General features: G+C 41.1%; 1 protein-coding gene across 5 annotated transcripts in view; it reads right to left on the bottom strand.

Annotated features, from left to right (window-relative positions):
• Positions 1-27185, bottom strand: part of robo3 (roundabout, axon guidance receptor, homolog 3 (Drosophila)) — a 161092-nt gene that overhangs the window by 42777 nt on the left and 91130 nt on the right. For 4 of the 5 annotated variants that reach the window (XM_019857741.1, XM_019857738.1, XM_019857737.1 and 1 more), the window contains exons 3-9: positions 18354-18511; positions 16537-16657; positions 14866-15004; positions 13719-13846; positions 11004-11015; positions 2943-3067; positions 1480-1651 (exon numbers count right to left, since the gene is read on the bottom strand). In XM_019857741.1, the coding sequence (XP_019713300.1) occupies positions 1480-1651; positions 2943-3067; positions 11004-11015; positions 13719-13846; positions 14866-15004; positions 16537-16657; positions 18354-18511 (855 nt within the window). The remainder of the gene's footprint in view (positions 1-1479; positions 1652-2942; positions 3068-11003; positions 11016-13718; positions 13847-14865; positions 15005-16536; positions 16658-18353; positions 18512-27185) is intronic. The other variant, XM_019857739.1, reaches the window with a different exon arrangement.

Raw genomic sequence — 27185 nt, 5'->3', positions numbered from 1 at the left:
GTTATTTGCCTTTTATTTAACCTACAAATGTGTCAGATCATTTTGCCTGACCCTGTATATATGATATATCCAGTTAAATTCTGAAATATATGTTTAAGATTTGAAAGTAGAAGTAAAATGCGTTGGATCCATCTTCATTCCTCAAAAGAAAACAATTAAAGCAATCAACCAAATCTGCTTCTTGGGAACAAATTGTATCTCTCTCGCAATTTAAAAGAGGATTTGTGATTAAGTAAACTAGGCAGAGCTTTAATCAGAAGTGGGTGACTCGATCACTGGGAAATTCGGACGGCCAGTCCATTCCAGGCTGACATGGCCCCACAATTGTACTTATTTATTTTCAATAGGTCCTAATTCAGGGGTCACCAACATGGTGCCTGCGGGCACCAGGTAGCCCCTAAAGACCACTTGAGTAGCCCGCCAGTGCCTGGACATTGTGATTTGCTAGTAGAAAATATGATTTAAAAATGCAAACACTGGCAGTATTGTGAGACATTTTTAAACACGATCAAAGTCTGACAATTTAAATCATCAAGTATTAAAAATAACACATGCTCATATTATTGAAAGTATTTTGGACAAATATATTATTTCAGACGTGTATCAATTTTGTAGCCCTTCACACAATTAGTACTCATGAAGTTGCTCTCACCCTCAAAAATGTTGGTGACACCTGTCCTAATTCCTAATTCCTCTTTAATAATTTCCCAAACACTCAGCCATATTTTAACAAAACATAATTACAGACTACTGTTCAACAAATATAGGACAACTTATAGGCAGGCAGTGAGTAACGGGAGTACGTGTACCGGTGTTACATATTCAGAATATACACACAAAAACAAATTAACTGTTATCCAACATGGTTACAGGAAAAAAAAACCCACATAGATTACAGGTATTTATTAAAAACATCGATTATTTTAGAGGACTACATTTTTAATGCGGGGAGAGAGATGGTTCAGTCAAGTGCTAAAGTTCTATATCTATCTAGCTAGCTAGCTTGCTACATACTGTAGATAGAGTATATAGTTTTTTTCCCCTTCTTTACAGTGCTTTTTTTTAAACTGGTAAAGGAGTACAGGACGAGTTGTAGTCCAAAAAATACGGTAAAACATCGGACAAAGATCCTTCAATTTGGTTGTTGTATGGGAAGCAGATTAAATATACCGGTATATGTTTTTTTGAGTTGTTCTTTTTGTCAGTCTTCTAATTGCTGTATTTGTATTTTAGCTCAGGAACTCTGTCATTCATGAGGACTTAATGTGGTGTGGGAACTGAAAATCATGTCCACATTAGGGAAAAAAATTTCACATTACTCTAGCAATTTGCAGAGGCAATGTTGGCTCTACCTCCCCACATAGAATCATACAATCGTGTGTGTGTGTGTGTGTGTGTGTGTGTGTGTGTGTGTGTGTGTGTGTGTGTGTGTGTGTGTGTGTGTGTGCGCATGCACACACGAGTGTGTGTAAAACTCACCACTTTCCACCTCTAACAGGGCTTTTGTAAGTATGCTGCCCGCCACACTGATGGCCTGGCAAATGTAGTAACCCGAGTCCTCGACATGGACATCAATGATGGTTAGCTCACCGCTAAGCGACACAGAAAAACGTCCTTGTTGTGACTGTTCCTGAATAGGGAACAGCAAGATCTGGAGAAATACAAAACAAACAAAAAAAAAAAAACAGTACAAATTAACTTCATATTTAAGACCTGTTGTTTCTGTAAGTAGTTGTTGGATATGTCACCATTTGTTCATGGATGTTTGTCCTCTCCCGGTTTGAAGGAATGCTGGCTGCTCGCTGGCTATACTGGATGTACATTTAATATGCTATTCACTACCGCCTTGCTTTTGTTACAACAACAACAACAACAATAATAATAATAATAACAATATTAATAATGATAAAAATGCATCAGATTGATATAGCGCTTTTGTGGACACTCAAAGACGCTTCACAGGGCATACATTATTCATGCACTCACACATTCACACTCCAGTAAATTCCATTCTGTAGCCACAGTTGCCCTGGGGCACGCTGTCGGAAGCGTGTTACACAGGCATTGTTCTACGAGTGGACTACTCTGCTTTGGTGGTACCTGTGGAGAGTTTTCAGCTGTGCTGTCTCTGCTTGCTCTCTAGTGTTTCCTGTCCATTGAGATGAATGTGGACACACTATTATTATGACCTATTCTCATCTTTGTTGCAATGATATATTTGCAAAAAAATAAAAATATATACAAAAATACAAAAATAACTCAAACTATAATAGGAGCAAAAATGACTGGTTTTCAACGTGGTCATCTAATTTCATGTAAGAGCTTCCCAGCATGGTTTGAAATGAATACATACATGAAAGTTATTTTTAATTTTCATCCTGTTTCCGCACCGAATTCAGGCCGTGTGTCATCCTCCTCCATGATTTCTCTCCCCCTTCGCTTGTGCTCTGTCTCCGACATAAATTCTCACCCGATAGCAATCTTGCCGCGCCGATGTTGAACTGTAAACCTCGCCAGAGCACCCACACACTCTCATCGGGTCTTTCAGTGCATTCCAACATGCTTCAAAGCTGATCACACACTTTGTGCAAACCCACACACGGGCACATTTGTACATGTGCAAGCCAAAGCACACTCGCACTCTGATGCAGAGAGTCGAGAAAATGATTGGAAGGTGCGAATGCATGTGTGGGTGAGTGTCGTGCTGGTGCAACACAGACCGAAAAAAGAAGGTTGGGTCAAGAGAAGAACTACCAAGTTCTTCCTAAAGCATCAAAATGGTTAGTATGAGGAATATTCAACATATCCTGTGCATATTTATTCATGGCAAGCGTGTATTCCAAATTTTAAACTGCACTTGAACTTAAAAAAAAAATACAACCTGAAGAATTTGTTTTGACTGCTTTATAATGGATTGAAAAACAAACAAGACAATTTCATACCTGGCTTCCTTCTTTTTGCCAAAAGACAGCCGGTGGAGGGTTTCCTTTCGTGCCGCAGAGGAAGGTTACAGTGCGACCCGGTGCTGTGATCTGGTCCCGTGGCCGCACCAGAATCTGAGGTGGCACTGATGGAAAGAGGATCATAAAATGGACTTCCAGAATACTTCAAAAAAACATTTAAAGCTTGCTGTACATGTAACTATATATAATATCTGTGCGATATGTATATATTTAGCAGTCAGTACATGCTTTTGACAACAGTTCCAGCAGGTTGAAATCATTATTATCTCTTTATCATCACAAAAACACGTGACAGAGTAATTCACACACATCATATATGTAAAATCCGGCATTGATTGTGGGTGTGCACAACTAAGAACCTAAAATTAACACACAAATGCAAAACCCCTAAATTAAAATATTCCTGCTTTGCACAAGCCACAATTTGTCAAAATTGCATGATTAGCGTTGTGCTTAAGACCACCCTATCTTCGACCACAATTTGCCAGGGACTAGAACTCAGCAAGACTGAGACAAGACCAACACTTTTGGGATATCGGACCAAGTCAAGACCAAGACAAGACCAAGGCCATCAAAATCAATTTTAAGAAACAGACAAAAATGCTGCATTTGCAACTCTTTCAAAGCACAGCAAAACAAAATCTCAAATCTGGGCTATTTTTTGAAAAAAATAAAAGGAATATATTTATGAATGTATGGATTTAAAAATCTAACTTGGTTGCATTTAAGAACTTGAGAGGCTGGAGCATTTTGTGACTCAAATGCTCAGGTCTCATAATACTGACACCTCAACTAAAAAAGTCACAGTCACAACACTGCGAGGGTTGCAGTCACGATCTGCTTGTGGTGGTCACACATGAAATCAAAGTATTTTGTTTCACTAAGTGCTTCCCTTCATTACCACATTCATGAATTTGAAGAACAGCAGATTAGTGCTGGTCTCGACCAGTGTTGACAGAAAATTCCGAATTCAGTCAATCTGTGCTCGAGAAATTTGTCGAATTCGAGACAAGACCAAGAAACTTGGAAAAAATCTTTTTTTCCCGCTTTTTCTCTTCTCTAACAGTTAGTCCATGCGTTTGTAACATTCACATATTTGATTTCCATTGATTCAGTAGCAAGTGCCAGGCTTTGCTCCACACATGGGGATTGAATGAATCACAATTCCTTCAACGTCCAAAATGATTGCCCTGATACCCACCGGATCTCTTGCCTGTCTTTCAATTGTTCGTTGCTGAATAAGTCAAAAGGCACAGATCCATAAACAAGGGCTGCATTTTCTCCACAACAGAAAAAAATATCTTCCGAGCAAATGAGCTGCGCATGCCTCATCAGTGAACCACAGTGCCGGTGCCAACGTTTGTAGTTCTAAAATTCTGCAAATTTCATTTGTTTTCAAGAACATGAAATTCATTTGATCTCGGATGAAAAATGCTACTGGCATGCATGATGGATAATGCATGACGAACTATTGAAAGCAACTGCTCGTCAGATAATGGAGAATGCCTAATCTCGACCTTATACATGATTCTGCTTTAACTATCATTGACACTCCGCTCTGTTTAATCACAAAGGGCACCCCAATTCACAAAATATGTGTTGCAACTCATATGACAGTGCCTGCCCCGAGATGGAGATGGTCTTGGGATGATTGATGCAGGCGCCACACTAAACCTATACATCAGTGTGGATTCATGCTGTTGGAAGTGTGGATTTTAAACTCTGAGGTGAAATAAACGACAATGCTATACAGCCCCTGCCAACTCAAGGACCAGAGTTTCTGCGCAGGCTGATGCAAGATCTGAAATATTTGAGAAAAGCAGCGCAATGCTATATAACGCAACCCATGGAAAATTCAAATGCAATAAACATAAGGGCAGATTGGATGTATTGTCTCTCGACAAGTCGTTTGTATTTGTGGATTTGTTTCACAGTGAAATCCCAAGTCGTTCTTAGTTTAACCCTTTCAGGGACAGCGGTCTCTACAGTGGAAAGCTCATGTTACAGGATATATCATTATTGGTGCATGAAAAGGTTAAGCATACATTAGGGTGCGAATCAGCTATTAGTTTGCAATCATGGCGATCAATCCCATTCATAAGAGTGTGGCTGGGTGAATGAGGTGAAAATGTAATGAAATTTTCACACTGAAAGGTAAAAAAAAGCGCGATAGAAAGTTTATCAGTACTTGTTTGTCCGCCATATTACAAAGGGTAAGCCAGGCTTGAGACAGGAAGACCAGCAGTTTGAGCACTTTTGTTTCTGTATAACCTTAATCATTTGATATCAGCTACGTTAAGAGTTTTCCACTCATCTTAGCTATGCTAAAATGACGACTATAAAGTTGATAGAGTAACTTTGGATGCAGTTACAAAATGGCCGCCATTGACAATGACAATTCCGATACATCTCGTACCGCCGTGCGAAGACAAGCGGAAAAGATACTGTTTCACTCATTGATCGGGAATCGATGACATCTTGGTATAACGTGAACCAAAATTTTGTCCAACATGAGCTTTCGGGCTCGAAAGCCGTTTGCATGGTGGGCGTCATTGAGCTGCCATCGTAGAAATCAAAGAATCCTGCTTTTCTGTGCATGGATGTATGCAAGCAATATAATACCATAGCAACAATCGACAAATAGCCGAACTTAAGATGCTTACTGTACTTTATAAATCGATGTGTGAACAAGCACACACATATGGATTTGCTATCTGGCCAGTGTGAGATCAGCTCTGCTGATTCGTGGAAGATATATACAAAGGCTCAATCCGCACCGGAACACGACAATGCATAGCTCTCCAGCATGTTTGCTGCGGCTGTATCCAAAGGTGCATGACATCACAGGAAAACTAGCTATCCAATTAAGTCCATTTGTATGATGAGTGTGATTAGTGCTGAACAGGCCATAGAGTTAAATTGAGCAAACACCTGAACATTTTCCCTCTTGTCTGACATGACTCTGACCCAAATACTGTGACAGCTAGAAATACCGTAGGCCTAGTCAGGTTATTAAAAATATGTTTATGGTTCTCTTCACAGCTCTGTCTGGATTATAACAATGTTAGGTTCGGGGAGGCAAATGAGCACAACGCCTGCGGCTGGAATAAATAATTAGCAATGATGGGTTCGTGCGGGACGACACTGAGCTTTCGATTTTGGACACAAGAGAAACAGCATTTTTACATTGGGGGATATAATCAAGACGGGTTCGAAAAATTCAACCTCCCTCCCCATTTTATAAAGCCTGCTGAATTTTACACCAACTTACAAAAACTTTCAGAGTCAGTCACATTTTTTAAGGTCAAGTAAAAAACTGCCAATTTACAAAACTGCCACTATTGTAGCTTCTATTGTAGGCGCCTTAAAAAGCGGTGCGCCCTATATATTAAAACAATTTTTAAAAATTAGGCCATTCATTGAAGGTGCGCCTGATACTCCGAAGCGCCTTATAGTGGGGAAAATACGGTATTTGTTTTTCATGAAGGAAGGTTTTTGTGGTTTTGGCTCTACGGCAAGATGCGTCATTTTAATGTCGATGTAAACTTGTCTATTTATTTTGATGCAGAAGACTCTGCAATTAATGCTGGAGTCAATCATTATTCCTTTAAAAATGTTGACAAACTCAATGAAAATAACTTTGGGTGACGAGTGGCAATAAATTGGAATTATTAATTAGCTGAATCTGAGTCGGCTTTAACACTGAGCTGGAAAATTTCATTTTCATGTTCGCTTGTTTTAATCTTTAATTTCTATACAGTAACCGAGCCCAAAATGACCCATAACCTTGATTTTTTATTTTAGCTAACATTATTATATATTAAATGTTCCTGTGTGGACAGGATTTAAAATTTGTGATGTTTTATTCTCCAGGTTGGTTATACAAAATAAGTAGACCTACTATTCAATCACAACATGCAGTGCTCCAAGTGGGAGGGATCATAGCGCTCTAATTTGTTTCATAAGCAAAGGAAGACAAAGTGCTCTGCTAATGCCACACACCTCCCCTGCCCCCCATGCACAATCAGGACGCGACATTTGCGACATGATTCTAATGCTGTCACACATGTGGAACACAAACATCCCCACACTCCCTGGGAGAATTCCCTGGGGAAAATGATGTGACAGGCAGCTGTCACAGTCCCACACTGATGCAGTGCATGTCATGCACACCTTTGCTCGAGTCAATGCACTCTCATGCTCATGTTGCTGAATTCATCTTTCACCTCATTTCTCATACACACAAGCGAGCTCTTGGGATATGGCTAACAGTTTCAAAACAGAGCGGCTTATTTTCGTGTGAAGCAAATCCCATCACCTAACATTCAATTTATTAGCAATTTTACAAATGTTGTATGTCGTAATGTAATGTAATTTATTTATTTATTTTGGAGCGCCAGTAACCAGTAGTCGTAGTTTGATATTTTGATTTCCAGGAATTGTCACAAAAGTGTATGCCTGTATTGGGTTTACTTTAACTTTTCCGATATGCCGTCAATATTGACATAAAAACGGTAAAACCCTCTTTTGTTCGTCCTTATTTTGAAGTCCGTGGAATTGTGTTTGCTCGACTGCAATACAAATGTACTGTCCGAGACGACACAATAGTTACTTTTCCGCGATGTCATCCTTGTGCCTCACTCTCCAGGCATGACCAATCAAACCATGTTGTCACATTAGTGGAATAGTTGAATTGAACGACTAGTATTAAAACTACTAGTATTAAAACAACATGACATGTTAAAAACAATGAAAACAAGTGACTTAAAGCAGGTGCAGAGTCTTATGCCGAGTTGAAACCAAAGAATAAAAATGGGTTTTGTGACCAATTTAAAAAATGGACGGTGGGGGCGGGGCGCGCTTCTCTAACATGTAGAAGAAGGCCATTTCTTGAAAATTTCCCCAGTGCGAGACAAAAAAGATCTTATCCACAGCATAGGACTAGCAACAGAAAGGGCCCTATGCACGCTAAGCTTTTGCCTTGAGATCCGTACTTCTAAAAGCAACTAATAAGTTGACCCGAGGCACTGAGCAGGACTGTAAAGAAGGGGTGGCTTGGAAAGGTGAGGCAGAATAAGACAATTTCAACATTTCAATCATGCATTCATTCATCTTCCAAACCGCTTCTCCGCACTAGGGTTGCGGGCATGCTGGAGCCTATCCCAGCTGTCTTTGGGCAGTAGGCGGGGAACACCCTAAAACTGTTTGCCAGCCAATCAAAGGTCACACATCGACAAACAATCATTCGCACTCACAGTCACACCTCGGGACAATTTAGAGTGCTCAATCAATCTACCATGCATGTTTTTGGAATGTGGGAGGAAAGCAGAGTAGAACATGCAAACCCCACACAGGAAGCCCACAGCCCGGAATAGAACAACAGTGCACTGTGAGGCGGACATGCTAACCAGTTGACGACCATGCCGCCCTACTTCACCGTCAGTCTAATTTAAAATAACAGCCCATTTTAACTCCTCCATGAACTGTCACCTTGTTGCAGTAGATTGTTTGTGTGTCCCAACGATCCCAGAAATTGAATTGTCTGGTGCAATAGGCGCTGGCATTGTCATCCATGGCAAACAGGTTCTAGCTCAGGAAACTGTTAAAGCATATCTAAAACACCCCTTACGATAAGCAAGCATTATGAACAGGTGCAGGTCACCGGGGCCCCCATCTGGAGCCAGGCTCAGAGGTGAGACTTGATGGTGAGCACCTGGTGCTCCGGACTGCACCCATAGGGCCCGACCATTCACAGCTCATTAAGGCAACGTGTGCCCCTCTTCCCATGGGCTCACCATCTGTGAGAAGGGCCAAGGGGTCGGGTAACGTGTGAGCTGGCCAGTGGACAAAGGCAGGGTACCATGGTGGTCAGATTCCTGACTAACGAAGCTGGCTTAAGGGGTGTGGAATCTCACCTCTGTGGCAGCGAAGGAGCCTGATTTGGCATGCGAGGTTGAGAATTTCTGATTAGATATAGTGGAGCTCCTTTCAACACAAAGCTTAGGCTCTGATACCAGCCCTCTTGAGAGGGATTGGACTCTCTTTCACTGGAGTTGCCCACAGTGAGTAGCACTGAGCAGGTGTAGGCATTCGTATTGCCTTTAACTTGACACTTGTATGTTGGTGTCCACCTTGGTGCACGAGAGGGTAGCCATCTTTCACCTTCAGGTGGGGGGATGGGTCCTGTCCTGAATGTTGTTTGTACCTATGCACCAAACGCCAGTTAATGGTATGAACATTTTTTGGAGTGCCTGGAGGGGGCAGGTAGCTGAGAGGTATCGGCTGGGCAAGCGGAACACAACTTTGTTGGTCACTGAGGAAACTACTCGGGCATTTGAGGAATTTGGTGAGGCCATGTAGAATGACTTCCGGATGGCTTTGAGGAAATTCTGGTCCACCGTTCAGCATCTGAAGAGGGGGAAGCAGTCGGGCAATAACACTGTGTATAGTGGAGAGGGGGCACTGCTGACCTTGACTCGGGATGTTGTGATTCATTCGGGAGAAACCTTCAAAGGTCTTCTCAATTCCACCAACATCCCTGACTTTGAAGATGAGGAGTGGGCACTGCAAGGTGGGCTTTCCTATCTCTGGGGTTGAAGTTGACGCGGTAGTTAAAAAGCTCCTCTTTGGAAGGGCCCCAGGGGTGGATTCACATGGAGTTTCTAAATGCTCTATGTGACTTAACAGAGTCGAGATTCCTTTACTGAAACAGTTTCAAAACCCTATCATTTGGTTGTGAGGACAGAACAAGAAAACATCCTGTACAATTGCATGTTTTGCTTAGGAATGCCAGTTAAAAATGTACGCTTTGGTTAAGTGTATTGCACAGCAGAAGAGAAACTATTGCATGTAACCTCAACATTTTCATGTTATGTGGCTTTACTTTCCTTGTCCACAGCAAACAAAGAGCCTCCCTCTTAGCTCAAATAGTAATATACTGTACTTAACTCACACACAAACAATCATCCATCCATCCATTTTCTAAAACGCTTATCCTCACGAGGATCCCAGCTGTCTTCGGGCAGTAGGCGAGGGACACCCTGAACTGGTTGCCAGCCAATCGCAGGGCACACGAAGACGAACAACCATTCGCACTCGCTACCACACCTGGGGACAATTAGGGTGTTCAACTAACCTGCCAGGCATGTTCTTGGAATGTGGGAGGAACCCGGAGTACCAAGAGAAAACCCATGCAAGCACGGGGAGAACATGCAAACTCCAGACAGGAAGGCCGGAGCCGGAATCAAACTCTGCACCTCTGCATTGTGAGGCAGACGTGCTACCCAGTCATCCACCGTGCCCCCGAACAGAAGGGTCGTGAGGCGTGCCAGAGCCCATCCCAGCTGTCTTCGGGCAATAGGTGGGGTACACATTGAACTGGTCGCCTGCCAATCGTAGGGCCCACAGAGACGAACAACCATCTGCGCTCACACTTACCCCTCGGGACAATTTAGAGTGTCCCACTAACCTGCCACTCATGTTTTTGTAATGTGGGAGGAAACCGCAGTACCCGGAGAAAACCCACGCAGGCACGGGGAGAACATGCAAACTCCATACAGGAAGACAGGAGCCAGAATTGAACTCTGCACCCCTGCACTGTGAGGCGGACGTGTGAACCAGTCGAGCAAACAAACAATCATATACCGTAAAAATGAAGGATAATAAATATACAAGAATTGCTATTCAGTGGGCTTCAGCTACAAAGGTGGAGAGTGCAGTTTTGATGGCATTGCTGGGATGTGTGTGACGAGCTTGACATGGAAATATAGCAAAAGATCATTTTTAAGTGGGATAATCAATGGTTGCATGCACATCCACTGCATTCAAGATTAGTTCATTACAACTTTCAAATGGAAGCTTTGTCAACACATGACAAAACACACAATTGTGGAAAAGAACTTCCTAATTAAAGTCCAATGCTAGTATGTGCCTGGTAATTACAGTTATTCTCGGAACACTTCTTGCCCAAATTAAATAACTCTCTCTCTCTCGCACGCGCTCACACACATACAGGAAAATGGCATGAAATGAGATACTCACTGGATGAGCCAACTGTGATGGAAGGGAAGCAAAAGAGGGTGGAAATGAAAAGAGAAAATTATGACATGATGAGCTTTTGATTAATGGGAAGCTTATATGTTACATATGAAACCGAGTGCACATGATAGCACGTGTTATGAGTTATAGCTCCAAGAAACAAGCATTTCCTTCCCAGAACATTACACAGTGCAGGTTTTACCAAGTGTGTTATTCTTATTATCCTGAATAGAGACTGTAGCTGCATTCAATGACCCACATTCAATCTTACTTTGTCCAACTCCTATTGGACTTACTTCTTCAGTCAGCAACAAAAACACAACGGTATGTGTGTATGTTTACACTGCATATATACCGTATACAGCTAAAGTATATTTTGCACATATAAGAGTATGCACACATCTGTAAACATGCATATGTGTCTCAGATCACCAAACACCGTGTATTTGTCATTGCATGTGGGCGGATGTCATTTTAGAGTGTCTGCAAGCTGTCAGGAGAAACTGTAGGGCCTGCTCACACGATCCACTTTTGCAGAGCATGGCTCTAAATATTCCCATTTATCGTCACAAATGACAGCGTTTGCAGTTGAGCGCATCTCTTCAAGGGACCGACTTTATTCTAATGCAATTTCGGTCTTTTTGATCTTGCCTTTCTCTCCAGAGGCATGAAGAATTGAGACTTGAAAAGGAACCTAAACCCTTACTTTTTCACTTCATCTCTTATATAGTCTTAGAGAGCTGTCTGTACCCAGAGGCATAATTCTGGCTGTTTTAACCCTGCAGACAAAGTCTCTCTTGGGGTAATCTCTCCTGGCGTACATTTTCAAGATTTGATTACTGTATGGTATACGACATAACCTAAAACCCTGCAAAGCATACTAATTGAAACACTAATACAGGGGTCACCAACCTTTTTGAGAGCTACTTCATGCGTCCTGATTGTGTGATGGTTTACCAAATTGACACATATCTGAAATAATATATTTGTTCAGATTACCGTATTTTCCACACTATAAGGCGCACCTAAAAGCATTCAATCTTCTCAAAAGCTGACAGTGCGCCCGATAATCCGACGCCCCTAATATATGGTGTTAACAGTGTCTTTATTTTCCCCATTGAGTTGTTTTCCTGTTAGTGTTCCTGTGCCATTTGGTGGTGATTATTAGCAGCAACCAATTGTAACCTCAAAGGGAAATCATTTAGGCCAGACATTAACTGACATGGGCAATCGCCAACACACACTCAAACAGACAACTACTTTACCAAGATAATACCAAAAGCTTCGTTAACTACTGACTAAATGAAGGAAGAAGGAGACAAGCAGGACTTCTAAGGATATTTATTTGTGGATGTGAGCCCATGAGGTTTGCGTGCCTTTTCATTGAATCAATTGTCCTCATAACTTTTGTCTTTTATTTATTGTTTTGTAATGCCATTTGTATTAATGCCAAGGAATAAACCTTGTATTTTTATGGACCTCGTGTTGTGCTTCATGCTACATCCTGAGGGAGCTACATATGGATCAATATTCTGGTTTCTTGGATGTTATATTTTAAATGTTCGGTAAAGCGCTTTGTTACAGCTGCATTGGTTGTGTAGGCTCTATATAAATACAGCTGTATTGTATTGTATTCCCTTAGCATAGCTCCATCTAGTGGATGCATAATGGAACCGTGGCCAGGACTTTATATAAGTAAAGCTGAATTGTATTGTATTCCCTTTAGCGTAGCTCTATCTAGTGGTTGCAGACCGCAATTGCAGCCACGACTGTAGCTTCTATTCTATATATATGCAACTTATAATGCAGTGCGCCCTATCTATGAAAAGAGTTTTAAAAGAGCCCATCCAATGAAGGCACAACTTATACACCGTAGCGCCTTATAGTGCGGAAAATACGGTACCTTTAATAATATTAGAAAGTGTTCTTTTTAAAACTTGATTTTCATTTTCAGACTCTGATCATGTTAAAGGTGTCTCACAATACTACCAGTGTTTGCATTTTTAAATCATAATGTCTACTCGCAAATCACAATGTCCTCCCCACTGGCGGGCTACTCATGTGGTCCTCACGGGCCACGTTGGTGACTCCTACACCACTACACAGGATCTCATACATGTAGCACAGGAATGAAAAATTTGTGGCGCATTTTCATGCTAAAACAGCCAAGTGCAATTTATATTTGATAATCACACATTACAGTCTGTATAAACATGTTACATCTCCACTTTAGTCTGCTGTCTTTATTAAGTGCAAGACATCACCTATAATGTAGCCCGCTTTGTATTAATTATATAACCGAATTTACTTAATTAAATTGACATTTCTTGACTAGTATTTTGCAATAATACAGTTCAAGTTTGACTGACATTTTTGAAAGGGATTCAATCAGCAATATTGTGAGAACGGTGTGCCTGCGTTGACTCTCAGTCGTCCAGGTCGAACACCATCATCTTTAGCTTTTTCAGGTCTAAATTATACGTGTGGAGTCTCTATTTGTGCCTTCATGGGTGCATTCTCTCGGGGCGGTCAACAATCAGGTGTTGTTGTTAACCAAAGTGGGACATGCAATTTTTTGATCACACAAAGCTCATTGGATACTGTATGTGTCCTTAACTGAAGTGTCTCGTGTATTTAATTTAAACAAACTCTGTTGAACAATCAAGATTATAATGTTAAAAAAACACACACACAAACCACTACTTGCAAATGCCTTACCGTGTACTTGCAGGGTCGCTGCTGCCTCTGCTTTCCCGACACTGTTCTCTGACACACACGTGTACGTGCCCTCGTCTTCAGCTCTCACCTGCTTCAGGTGTAGACTGTTGTCGCTGCGGATCTCATATCTGCAAACACGTCAAGCTTGTGTAACTTGTCACATATTGCAGTCAAAATTTGCAACGGAAATCGATTATATCGATGTATGAAATTTAAAAGATTTATAAGCCTTGATGGCACCTTTCATATTTAAACAAGTAGGGACACAATAAAACTCAAAGGCTATCCCACTTGGAAAAAAACTTGACATTATCCTTTTAATAAATGCAATTTGAGGAAGAAGAACTTAATCCAAGAACCATCGTGTTCATTTAGATTGCTATTTGGTGTGCGCGATATATTTTTAAATTTCAAAGTTCAAATCAGTACGAAACCCTCTTTCAATGAAAAATAAAAATCCCTGTGATTTATATATACATATACATATCTTTCAAGTAAGGAATTTCCGATAAAACTGTACATGTGTGCAAAGTCCAATGCAGGCATGGCAAAATGGTCCGCAGCCCTTCAGTCATCAAGCAGAATTCATCTGACTCTCCTCGAGGAGATCTGAAGACTGCTGCAACAAGTGAAGCTTTTCTCCTATTTCTCCTGAGGTATCATTAAAGGTCCATCCATCCACCCATCCATTTTCTATTCCACTTATCCTCACAAGGGTCACGGGCATGCTGGAGCCTATCCCAGCTGTATTTTGGCAGTAAGCGGGGTACCCCCTGAACCGGTTAACAGCCAATCGCAGGGCACACATAGACAAAACAACCATCCACGCTCACAATTTAGAGTGTGCCATTAAACTGCCATTCTTGTTTTTGGAATGTGGGAGGAAACTGGAGTACCCAGAAAAAACCCACACAGGCATGGGGAGAACATGTAAACTCCACACAGGAGTAGTAGACTACTTATAAAATGTATCTGGATACAATTTCTAGATCACATGGATCCATTTTTTTTTAAGTGGAGTAGTAGTGTACTTAGTGTAGTAGTCTACTTATAAAATGTATTTGTATCCAGATGACCGCAAAATTGAGTAAATTCAACACACAAGTGTACAATGCAGAGAGTCTGTTACTGTTAGTGTCTGTCTTACCTGCCTCGAGGTAACTCCCCCTCTTCTCTCCGCCAGCGAACAGTCGGAATCGGATCTCCGTGCACCGCACAAAAGAAGTCCACTGCATCGTCAGCCAACACCACTTGGTTCACCGGCTGCTTAGTGAACACTGGCCTCTCTGACAGCAGACAGGAAGCACGAAATAGAAGCGTGGCAAAAGTTAGTAAGAGTCAAATTAAGGCACAGAGCAGTTAAAATTTCATTCTCCCAGTAGTGTCTGAAATTTATTTTATTTGCAGTTGACAGAATAGGTATGGGATATATTGTAACATCGACAACAACAATAGCAACAACAATGATAACAATAAACAAACAAATTGAATTTAACCCTTTCATGCACCCTGTAACCTGACAACATGATCAGCTGTCTACTGTAGTCACCGCTATACCGGAAAGGGTTAAAATATTTTTGGGGATTTTTCATCTAAATGAATGAGGTTTTTGCTACACTTGTACTGATTCCCATAAGAGTCTTCTAAAGTGGTTTAAAAAGACAATGTGCAATCACACCTCTGCATTTGTGTAATTGGTGGTGAAGCATTTTAGCTTTTTTTCAGCTTGCTAATTTTCTTCAGGTAACTTCACTTTTGTTGACCCCCCCCCCCCAAAAAAAAGATTGATAAAAGAGTGAAGGTCATTTGGCAAAAATCTGAATATTTTCAGTGGTTGAAATGTGTTTTGATAGTTATTTTTTGGTTCGACAATTGTATGTAGAACAATAATTGGATTCTGACAACCTTTTTGAGTTTATTTTTGTTTTGATGTTTACAACCTCATTGTACTATGCAAATATTTTGAAATTATTTGTTAGACATGCTGATGTATTGATTTGCATTCTTGATGTGATAGATACTACTGTTGACAAAATATTTGTACATTTTATTTAAATAAGCATTTATTTCTATCATGTTTGACTTTTTCATAATTGTGTTAGGTTAACATTCCTGGCACTTAGGTTTCCACACCATGACATTATCCTGCAAATTATTCTTACTTTTTCAGAAAACCACAATAATGCTACCATATTTTCTGGATTATAAATCGCTCCGGAGTACAAATCACATTTTTGGGGGAAATTTCTTTGATAAAATCCAACAGCAAGAACAGACATGTCATCTTGAAAGGCAATTTAAAATAAAAATAAAATAGAGAACAACCGGCCGTATAAGTATACCATATGCTAACGTTACCTGGCGTGTAAACAACGAACGGAGAACGTGCCAGCTCTGTTCACGTAACATATTAAGACTTATTCAGACAACTAGAGCATAAAGAATATTCTACTAAGTTTACCAAACCATCGGTGTCATTCTAAATCACTAAATCCAATGAAATCTTCATTCCCGATGTCACTTTTAAACAACTCCGCCACCTCTGGAGGTAGAAGATGGAGCGCTTTCTCTTCTACATCGCATACACCAGACTATACAACTTATAAACACAGGCCTAGAGCGCCATTTTGTGGTTTAACTGGAAATTAACATGTAAAATGATATAATATTGTGTTCATAATTTCACACATAAGTCGCACCCCCGGCCAAACTCTGAAAAAAAATGTGATTTATAATCCGGAAAATACGGTAATACCATGGCCTTAATACTGCTAGTGTATCACCATAATTTTATGAAGAGGAATCACAAATCTCTTACCAAATACTACCAGTTCAGCTGGATCACTATCTTTTTCTCCAACCATATTGGTGCCAACACACACGTACATGCCAGCATCACTTTTTCTGGTGTTGGAAATCATGAGTTTGCCTCCTCGTATCTGAAAAAGGAGAGGTAAATGCATGATAGAGATGACTGAGAGAAGGACTCAAGGAAATAAATGCAAGAAATAAATGCAAGCAGGGAGAAGACATGGATTTCACTATTTGATGCCAAGTCTTCAACGACACGCATATCCAAACTAAAAATTGCAAGACTCAGGCTGTGTCCAAATTCACGGGGTGCGTCCTCGGAAAGATGCTTTTTCAGCCGCATGATGGCAATTCCGGCACAACTCAACCGATTGAGGGTTTCCAAATTCTAAAGAGACAAAATCACAAGCTGGGTCCTTTCACACTTTCAAAGGCTCCTCCTCATGTCGCCTCGATGGACCACTGTGGTGAATTCGGACGGGCTTAATTTGAATTTGGAACCCCCACACGAAGTTGAGTTGCACCGGAAATGATGTCATGTGGCCGAAAATGCCGCTTGCGAAATTGGACACAGCCATAGACACAAACCTGTGTCACCTTTGAATTGGCAGAACTACGACACACCCCTTCCAACTCCCAGAGTTTGTGCGTCCAATCCACATCGAGCCATACGTGCTACAATGTTGTTTTGGATGCAAAGTATTTGGGTTCTTTCTTATGTACTGTAAATATACTGTAAACAGTGACATTGGATACATACCACTTGAAATGTTCATGTGAAGATAAATGAAAACAGCACATACAGTGTACCGTATTTTCCACACTAAAAGGCGCACTGGATTATGAGGCGCATCTTCAGTGAATGGCTCATTTTTAAATTTTTTGCATATATTGGACGCACTGGATTATAAGATGCAATCTACAATGCATCCACTAGATGGAGCTATGCTTCTGCCGTTCGACTCGAGAGGTGTTCTTGACCACCTCCAAAAAAACCAAAATTAACGATTACTTCAATGAAACTACGAAAATTGAAAAAAATGCATCAAAACAGGAAATCAAGCAAGGAAATCAAAAAATAAATTCTATAGCCCCCCCCTTGGCATTTCCTTGAGCGTAGCTCCAACAGAACGATTAGATGTCAGTAAAATGTAGGAGACTGGACTGTCTCAGAAGTGTTTATATGTTCCTTTGTTGTGTATTCACAAATGAGGAAATCACAAAATAAACTCTGTAGGGGGGCTATAGAATTTATTTTGTGATTTCCTCGCTTGATTTTCTGTTTTGATGCATTATTTTCAATTTTCCTAGTTTCATTGAAGTAATCGTTAATTTACGTTTTTCGGAGGGGGTCATGAACGCCTCTCAAGTCGAACGGAAGTAGAGAAGGCACGGAGATGGACAAAGACGTATCTGAAAAAACAACACCACAGCTCTCTTTTTTTCGGAGCTGCAACAAAAACTTTAATAAAGCAGTGACACAGTTCACTGAACCAACAGCAAATTATAACATTGTAAGCATGTCTCGAGCAAGGAGCCATTTTGGGGGCCGGCGTATAACCATAATGACCATATACAAGGCGCACCGGATTTTAAGGTGTGCTGGGAGCTTTTAAGAAAATGGGTTGAGCTTTTAAGAAAATGGAAGACTTTTCAGTGCGCCTTATAGTGCGGAAAAAACGGTATGTTAGAAAAACCCAAATGCGTGCGCTCGATGGACAAAGTGTACCATCAAGCCAAACCAGTGGCGGTGAAAACATATTATCGGTGGGGGCAAGAAGCTCTTTCTGCCTCTATAATGTGGACAACCACCCGTCAACTTACTGTGATCCTCTCGTCTCTGTCGTTGACCTGGACATTATTTCTCTTCCAGGAGATAGTTGGCTCAGGATGTCCTCTGGGGGGAATACACTCCATAACAGCTGGCTCACCTGCTGCAACCACCACATCGCTGGGTGTCTGGCGGAAGTCATCTCTCAGAACTGGTGAAGAAAAAAGAGAAAATGAAGGGTAGCTATAGCCTGATGTTGATACAAAAAACAAAAAAACATGTCTGTGTAATTCTGCTTACATGATAAACATCATCATGATCATTGGAGTAATGTGAACATAACAACACAACACACCAAATCACAGAAAACCTGCTTCAGTGATCCGTCGCTATATCGTGCTTCATTTATCGCGGCTTCAGTACATCGCGTTTTTTTTTTTCAAATTGTTTCCAGAAATACCAAATGACTCAGAGGTTTTGGACATGCCTGTACGCATGATTGGTTCTCGGTGTGATGTCGACCAATGACAGAATGAGTGGATTTATCCCGTGAGCTGATTGGCTGCGGATCTTCACAGCCCCGCCCAGCACCTTCCCTTCCACGCCACCGACAAGTCTCTTCGCCTCTCTCAAAGGCAATGCTGATGCATGTTAAATACTGGATAAGGTTGCATAATTAATTAAAGATTTAAGTAAAGGCTGCTGTAGTCTTTGTCTCAAATATGTAAAGTATAAATAGTGTTTACATATTTTAAACATTCTGGTACCCACATACACTTCCACAAAAATTCCTAGCGGAGGCGCACACCCTTTCTCACGGTTTTTCACTTATCGCTGCCGGGTCCCGGTACCCATTAATTGCAATAAGTGAGGGATCACTGTAATCATAATTCAATTCATTGTGTGTTATCTCACTTTTTCATTTACTGTCATTGATGCACATTACTAATGAGTGTAAATGAATTATTCAACCTGACACACGCCCGCTCATGCACACAATTTCCCTTGGCAAATTCACATGCATAAATACATTGAGCGTCTATTGAGAGGAAGGAAAAAAAACGCGTCTGCATACAAATTTGTACATCAGATAAATCGACCCCATTGCTAACAAGAAAGACAATTTGAATGCAGGGAGCGAAAAATGTTTTGGTTTGAGTCCATATATTCAGCAAGTCAAGTTACCTGCTTTATTTCCACATTCATCTATCCATACAGTCTACATTTTGTGTCTCATATAGCTAAAGGCAACGGGATTTTCCACTATGGGTCTCTCGAGCTCTGTGACCTCTCTCGAATTACAGCTATGTAGAGTGGTTTTGTGGTTGCGGTTGATGCCCCGATACCAGGATGAGGCCAAAGCCCCACAGGCATTCAGGCTACAAGTCTGGCCTAAGACACTCCAGACCTTCACAAAGGAGAAAAATCCATGAATCCATTTCTATGACATTCCTTGCGCATTCCTGCCCTAAAAATCTTCATGTCGCCCTAAAGCAGAGAAACAAATCCTCGCAAAAATGCCATTCGTGTCACAAAGTTTCCTTCAAAATGATGAGCGGCTCTCCCCACTAAAGATGAACTATTTTTTTTAACCTTTGATGAGAGTTGAAATTTTGACATCAAGGAGATATGGGATGTTTAATTGATGCTTGCGGCTATCATGGTTGATTTACTGACATTACAGAGATATGAGTGGTATAAATAAGTCATCCTGATATGAAAGTCAATGTGCAAAAACCCATCTTCTTTACAGTCATGTAATATGTGTTACTACTGCAACTATCTCACAATACTAAAACACAATCACATATCTGAAAAGAAAAACAGTTGAATTTTCCCTTTTATTGTGGGCCAAAACATCAACTAACATATCAACAATGAGATGCTGCAGTGTTTGCTACTTCAGCTGTCGAGAAGAAGCAAGAGTTGTGGCAGGACGACTCATGGTTGTTTTACTATGACAAGGCCCTTTCTCACAATATCCTAAGCATCTGACAGTTCCTGGTTGAGAAAAACATCATGCTGGAGCAACTTCCCAACTCAACCAAACTGGCTCCATGTGATGTTCTTTCTCTTGACTGTGAGACAACCATCCGAACCACCGTCCGAACCCTTCTGCCAGCTTTAATGAGAATTAAGACGATTGTATGAAATGACTTTATACACGGATTTAGCACAGGATGATATGCCTGAAAAGTGTCTCACAAAGTAAGTCATTCATTGTGGTCGACATCAATATATATATTGTTTTTTTAACCTAATCAAAATAAGAACAAGTCTTAGATAGCTTCAAGATAAAACACAATAAAACACAACTGCCTAGAGGTTAAAGATAAACTATATTAAAACACAACTACACACCTAAAATACATCAATAAAAATATCTGGTAGTAAAACTAATTTTCATGGAATGAACAATGTTTTTGTGTGCAATACAGTATTATGTGCAAAGTCGAAAATACTTATTTACGGAAGATGCTGTAGCCAATCATTGATCGTGACATGAACCACCATTTGTTGCTCACACAATGTACTGCATTTTCTGCACTATAAGGCGCACCTAAAAGCATTCAATTTTCTCAAAAGCCGACAGTGCACCTTATATATGGATCAATATTCTGATTTCTTGGACGTATTATTTTAAATGTTCTGTAAAGCGCTTTGTAACAGCTGCAGCAGTTTTGAAAGCTCTATATCAATAAAACTGTATTGTATTGTATTCCTTTAGCGTAGCTCCATCTAGTGGATGCATAACGCAACTGCAGCCACTAGTGTAGCTATTATTCTCCACGACTTATAATGCGGTGCATCCTATATCTGAAAACAGTTTTAAAATAGGCTATTCATTGAATGTGCGCCTTATACTCAGGAGCGCCTTATTGTGCGGAAAATACGGTAAGTGAAACAAACTAATACACACTTGGAGTGCATGCATTACAGTTGACCAATGGCAAGTTCTACTTTAACTTGTTAGTGGGCTCATTATTGCCATGGACATGTTATTGTTTTAACTGATTGTAACTTCAAGGCGATCGGAGCCGGCTAAAATACACCGAAGCTAGCACATCAAAGACAGGAAACTCCTTTAATTCAACTCTATGTGTCCATCTGGAGGTGTTACTTTGCACAAGATAATCTTATTGCTGTCATGGTTCTGTTTGCTTTGTGTTTCAGTTTCCGGCGGGTTCGGAGGGCGTTCCCCACAGTGCCGCGCCTGGATGCAATCAGCTGCCTTTAAAAGGACTGCTATGCCGATTACTCACTGTCAGATTGTTCAACCTTGCTCACGACTCCAATGCCAAGAAGTCCCTCTTTCACGTGCTTAGTTTTCTTGTGTAAGCAATGTTTATGTTACACCTTTAATCTTGTTTGTTTTGTTTCACATAATTAGATTTATTTTGGATTTTATGTTATTGATTCTCCTTGCCTGTTGCAATCGCTTTTTGTTAATTTTGTTTTATCTTGGCTCTTTGTTACCTTTATTGTACTTTGTTGGTATTGTATTTTTCTGTCATAAAACTTGTGTTATTTCTTAGCCTTGTCTGTGTTTGTGGGATCCCACTCTTTCCAGATATAACCGGAACCTGACAATTTTAAAGGTTACACTTTGGCAATTGATCCCTCTTTTTGAGCAAAGCTAAATTACACTTTCATCCGCCATGCATACACACACACACACACACACACACACACACACACACACACACACACACACACACACACACACACACACACAAATGCGTGGTCATCGACAACAATATGGCGGTCAGTTTTCACATGGATTGGTGTACGTGTCAATTGTCTTCATGAAAACAACAATGTCTCTGTGCACATTACATTGCAGCAGGAAAGGGCTACCTCATTGATGACACTCGTCCTCCTCCTCAAATGAGAGAGCTGCCAGGACAATAAAGCTTCAGGACATTACCTTTACCGTCAGATATATACATATATGTATCGTGCTTAATGAATGTATTAGACCCTTTATCTTAGTGACCATCAAGCACCATAAAGTGATTAAACGTGGACTCTCAGTTTCAGTAAGCTCTCAATGTTTTGACATTTTGAGCACAAAATGATTTGAAATTTTGACTTAGCGTACTAATCTTCTCTGAGACGTCCTTGAAAAGTCAGCAATCAGTCAAGGATGAAAAATATTTACTGACTATGAGTCAGGAATTGCAAACCCTCCACCACTTTTTTCGTTTTACGCCATGGGACATGGAGGAGACCTTGGCTGGAGTATCTGAGGGAGCTGGTGGCTACATGTGGCTCTTATGTAGTTGTGGGGCCAGAGTGTGAAGCGCTTGAAACACCATATGTAGTACTTTAAATTGTATGTGGCTAGGACGGGTGGAATGTGTTTACATTTCTTTGTGGTAGTAACCAGTCTGGCTGCTGCAATTTGGACAAAAGTGAGACCAACATATAGAAGTTACAGTCGTCTGGATGTGATGTTATGAATGCATGGATTATTTTTTTTTTCCAGTATGCTAGAACAACTGTGTTTCGACGCATTCAAATTTCTTGAATGAAGAACTTAGAATGCTTTACAGCGATTGGTGGATGCCATCAGCTCTGGACAGACTTCACCACTGAGATTTTTGTATTAAATAAGTCTCTGATGGTGTAGTGGTACACTCGCTTTCCTTGTGTGCAGGCAGCGTGGGATCGGTTCCCACTCAGTGATGGCGTGGATGTGGGTGTGAATGGTCGTTTGTCTCTATATGTGCCCTGCGACTGACTGACGACCAGGTCAGGGTGTCGTCTGTCTTTTGCCCGAAGTCAGCTCGAATAGGCTCCAGTAACTTCCCACAACCTTCTTCAGCATAAGCGGTGTTGAAAATGGATGGATGGATGGATGGATTTAATAAGAATCTAAGGCGATACAGATGTGTGTTCTAAATGTCAGAAATTATAAGCCCTGTTATTTCAGCTGCAACTTGGAAGCTAGCCAGAGAATTTTGCCATATATCAAAAGAGACAAATCGGTCCAGCAGTACTGCAAGGAAATGCTTCACATTGAAGATCTCATCTGTAGCCCCAAACTAGAATTTACCAAATCACTACTCAGCAACGTGACAAACTAAATCAGATGCTTGCTGTAACCAGGGTCTGTATTATTATGCCACTGGGATGCGCAACAACCTCAATCACCAGTCTCACACCATTCTCAGACCATGGCTTCGAGGGCCTTCGATAGTTCACATCCTGCCCTCCACACTCCCTCGATCTGGGTGAAAATAGGACGAAAAGTTTATTAGGTACTGTCAATTACCCATTGGACCCGTGGGGACCCATATTAAGTGTGTGCACTTTGACCCTTTCCTATAACCTTTTTCACAAAGCCAAAATAATCCCTACTACTGGGCCCATCCTGTGTGCTTTCATCAGCGTACACAGAGTAACTCACAGGGGAAAAGAGAAGGATTAGGGGCCCTATTGTCGTGCCCTGCACAAGTCTAACGCAAAATTGCAGTCTAACTGTGCGCATGTGTGGAGTTTTCTATTTTATTTTAGTATAAAGATGAGTGCAGATAAAAGAGCACGTTTGCGCCGTTGTGGGAGGTAAGACAGCAGACTCCCTGCTAATGGAAGTCACATCATTCCCTTTAAATGCAGCACAGAGAAAGCTACGTGGTCGAGATGATGGAAGGACTCACTAGAGTCCATGGAGGAGATTGGCACGCACAAAGTGTATTTACATTAAATGGAACTGCAGGAACATCTCCATTTGTAGGTAATGTAGAGTTGAGCACTGTGGATGAGTTATTAATGAACGCTATTCTTTTTGTCAGGTCCAAATTGACCATGTAACTTGCAACTGGCAAACACACCGTGTTGTTTATCTTCAATTATCATGTTTTTAAGATCATGAAAAGCCCAAATCAAAATCACGATTGTATTTCGATTAATTGCCAAGCTCAAAGTTAGAGCACCGTATATCTTCATGAAATACGGTCACACAGTAAGAGAGATATGTAATGAAGGTGGTACTTTTTGGGGTATGGACTAATTTGGGTAGGTACTACCAAGCACCGATTCACATCAAATCAAACGGTGCCATGTTTCGGCTCCGAAGCGTGACTTTCCAATTTACGATTTTGAATGAGCAGAAGGGTTGTTGATTTTCCATGGCACACTTGAAGGCAGCACTGCATGCGTGCCACCATTATAACGTCAACTACTCACACAGGCTAAAAATACATTTCTGGGATTTGCCCGCCACCATGCCAAACAAATGCAGTTTATGAAGTATATTATCGCAATGGTGAAGTCTTACACTTGCTAGCATGCAGCGGTTGAGCACGGTGGGTGGACTTCTTGGTGCTGGTGCCAAGCGATGGAAATGCCCCCGGATCCCTGTAATAATGTGTTTTAGAACAATACTTACCGGTGACCATATTTATAATTAATTTAATATGGGTGAAATAGCCAAAGCTTGTGGCCAAAATGTAGTAAGAATTTACGTACCGCAACAGGTACATTCAAATGATGAACTTGACCCCAATTATTTTCCTTGTTCTCATTCACTTCTTCATTCACCTCTTCCAACCATCATGTTTTTGCTATATTTCAGTCCAAGATGGTTTGCAGCAGGCCTTGCGTTCTTGATAATTGTTGAACAAAGTAATGACAATCGTTACCGCTGAATACCGGTATTGATTCCAGGGTACTGAGAATCGGAACCGAACCGGTTCAAACGTCAAATGTACCCATCCCTGCTCAGTAAGAAATGATACCCATCCATACAAGCTTGCGAACACATGACTTGCATTATCTACCGTAACTGAAGTGCTATCTTTCATTTGAGTGGACATTTAAAAATACATCTGGGGTGAGCTTCTGCTCACTTATAATTAAAGAGCTTTATCGCTGTCTGTATTGTTCTAAGGATGGTGTGTGTGTGTGTGTGTGTGTGTGTGTGTGTGTGTGTGTGTGTGTGTGTGTGTGTGTGTGTGTGTGTGTGTGTGTGTGTGTGTGTGTGTGTGTGTGTGTGCATACTTGACAGCAGCCCCCAATGGCCCAAAGTATAAATATTCATATGGCAGATAGAGAAGACACACAGTCCCTTTGCTGGCAAAGGGGGGTAGAGAGAGGGGAAAATCAAATTCAGATTCAAACAAAGATGTGGACGAATGTTGTTGATCATTTGTAATCGTACATCCTATTCCAAAATAAAGCATCTTCTTTCGTGTCAACCCACATCAAAATACAAACAAATATATTTTTGCACTTTTGTCCAATTACATCCTTCTTGTTCCTCTTTTATGCTCATCCTGAGATGCACACAAGCATGTCATCTCTGCTCTCTCGAGGCAATATATGTTCAGGGCCTTGGTCTCAATAGAGGCCCCGTCTGGAACTGACACCAGCTTTTCTCATTATCCAGAGTGGACCCCCTCTGATCCCTATCAACTATTGCACCATGATGAAACGGCCCACGCAGGATATTGGTGAAGGTAGTGTCAGGAGAGGGTTTAAGGAAGGTGGGAGGGGCTCTTGATCAGACAGATGTCTTCAACGCTGAGCCTCCTCCCAGCCCAAATTCAAACTGTAGCTTCCTGGTACATTGATACATCAGAATGTACTTTGTAATATTAAGGATTGATTCAATTGCGCCTTTCCGGCTCACAGAAATGGGAGATTGCCTAGGTGGCTTCACACAGCTTAAGTGGCAGGCGATATTATATTTTGTATAATCAGATGCATTGGGATGTCAGCTCAACTGCTACGATTGCTTTCAACACAAAGGGGGTGCGGACAAGTGAGTCCCAGGCGTAACCACGCGCGCTGGTTGCAGCTGGCTGTTTTCAGCCTTTGTTACACCTCTCGTACGAGGTTGGAAGCCAGCAAACTCTGTTCAAGGCCGACCCCCGTCCAGAAAAAGCCGTGAAATTGCTTGAATGGCTAGTGTGCATGAACAATTGTTGCTGTGGATAGCTTGACTACTACATCATGACATTAGACGTGTAAATATGCGCATACCTGAAGCAGAAAAAAATGCCTCGATCAATTTTTTTAACCGAGGTACTCCAATTACTCAAGTACTTGTTTCAGTACGACATGAAACAAGTACATGGTGCAAACAAGGTTGGGGAATGGAAATAGACCACCGCCCTTGGGAACTGTGCCGATTCACACGGTATCATAATGTGGCCCGCAGGCCGTAATTTTCCCAGATGTGCAGTTAAGTCTTTAAATTAATCCACAAGGTTTGTTGGTCATGTGAAACGGTGGTGCTCATTTGGGAACGACAGAAAAATTGTCATGAGCACCCTTGTATGTAGCCACATTCGAAACTGAGCCTGTGATAAAATGAATGACTCTGAATTGCATTTCAATTTTTGCCCAGAAGAGTCACCTTTTGAATCGAGGCCAGATGCTTTAAGCACCTTAGTCAGACATCAATGTCTCATGTGTTTTTCCTTTTAAATTAACTCGCCCCGTTTTGCATTGTTGGATGGTGAGCCCAAAACTCAACACTGACTACAACCACAACAGAGGCCTCAACCCCAACCAACCAAACCCTCATAATCACATACAGCACCACCCCAAAGGCTGCTGGGCTCATGGTTATGAAATCTGGTCCCAGCAGCGGTTACGACTGGTAACTTTACAGAAATATTCCCAACAATCAACAGATAATGTCTCATCTTTTCTGACAGAAACAAACAGCCATTCAAATAAAATTAACATGTACAGTCAGTTTGACACAGAGGCTGATACCTGGAGGTTTGTACGCAAGTGATTAACACCACAGGTTGACAGAAAATACATGCAGCGCAAAATCTTATTTCTCCCAGAAGACCTCGAGAAAACCAATTATTTGCCACCGGGCTCAGATAACACTCAAATTAAATCCACAAGTCAGTGTAATGCAT

This window comes from Hippocampus comes, unplaced genomic scaffold (genome assembly GCF_001891065.2).
Source record: "Hippocampus comes isolate QL1 unplaced genomic scaffold, H_comes_QL1_v1.1 scaffold248, whole genome shotgun sequence".
NCBI lineage: Eukaryota > Metazoa > Chordata > Actinopteri > Syngnathiformes > Syngnathidae > Hippocampus > Hippocampus comes.
This window is presented reverse-complemented; position numbering and strand designations above follow the sequence as displayed.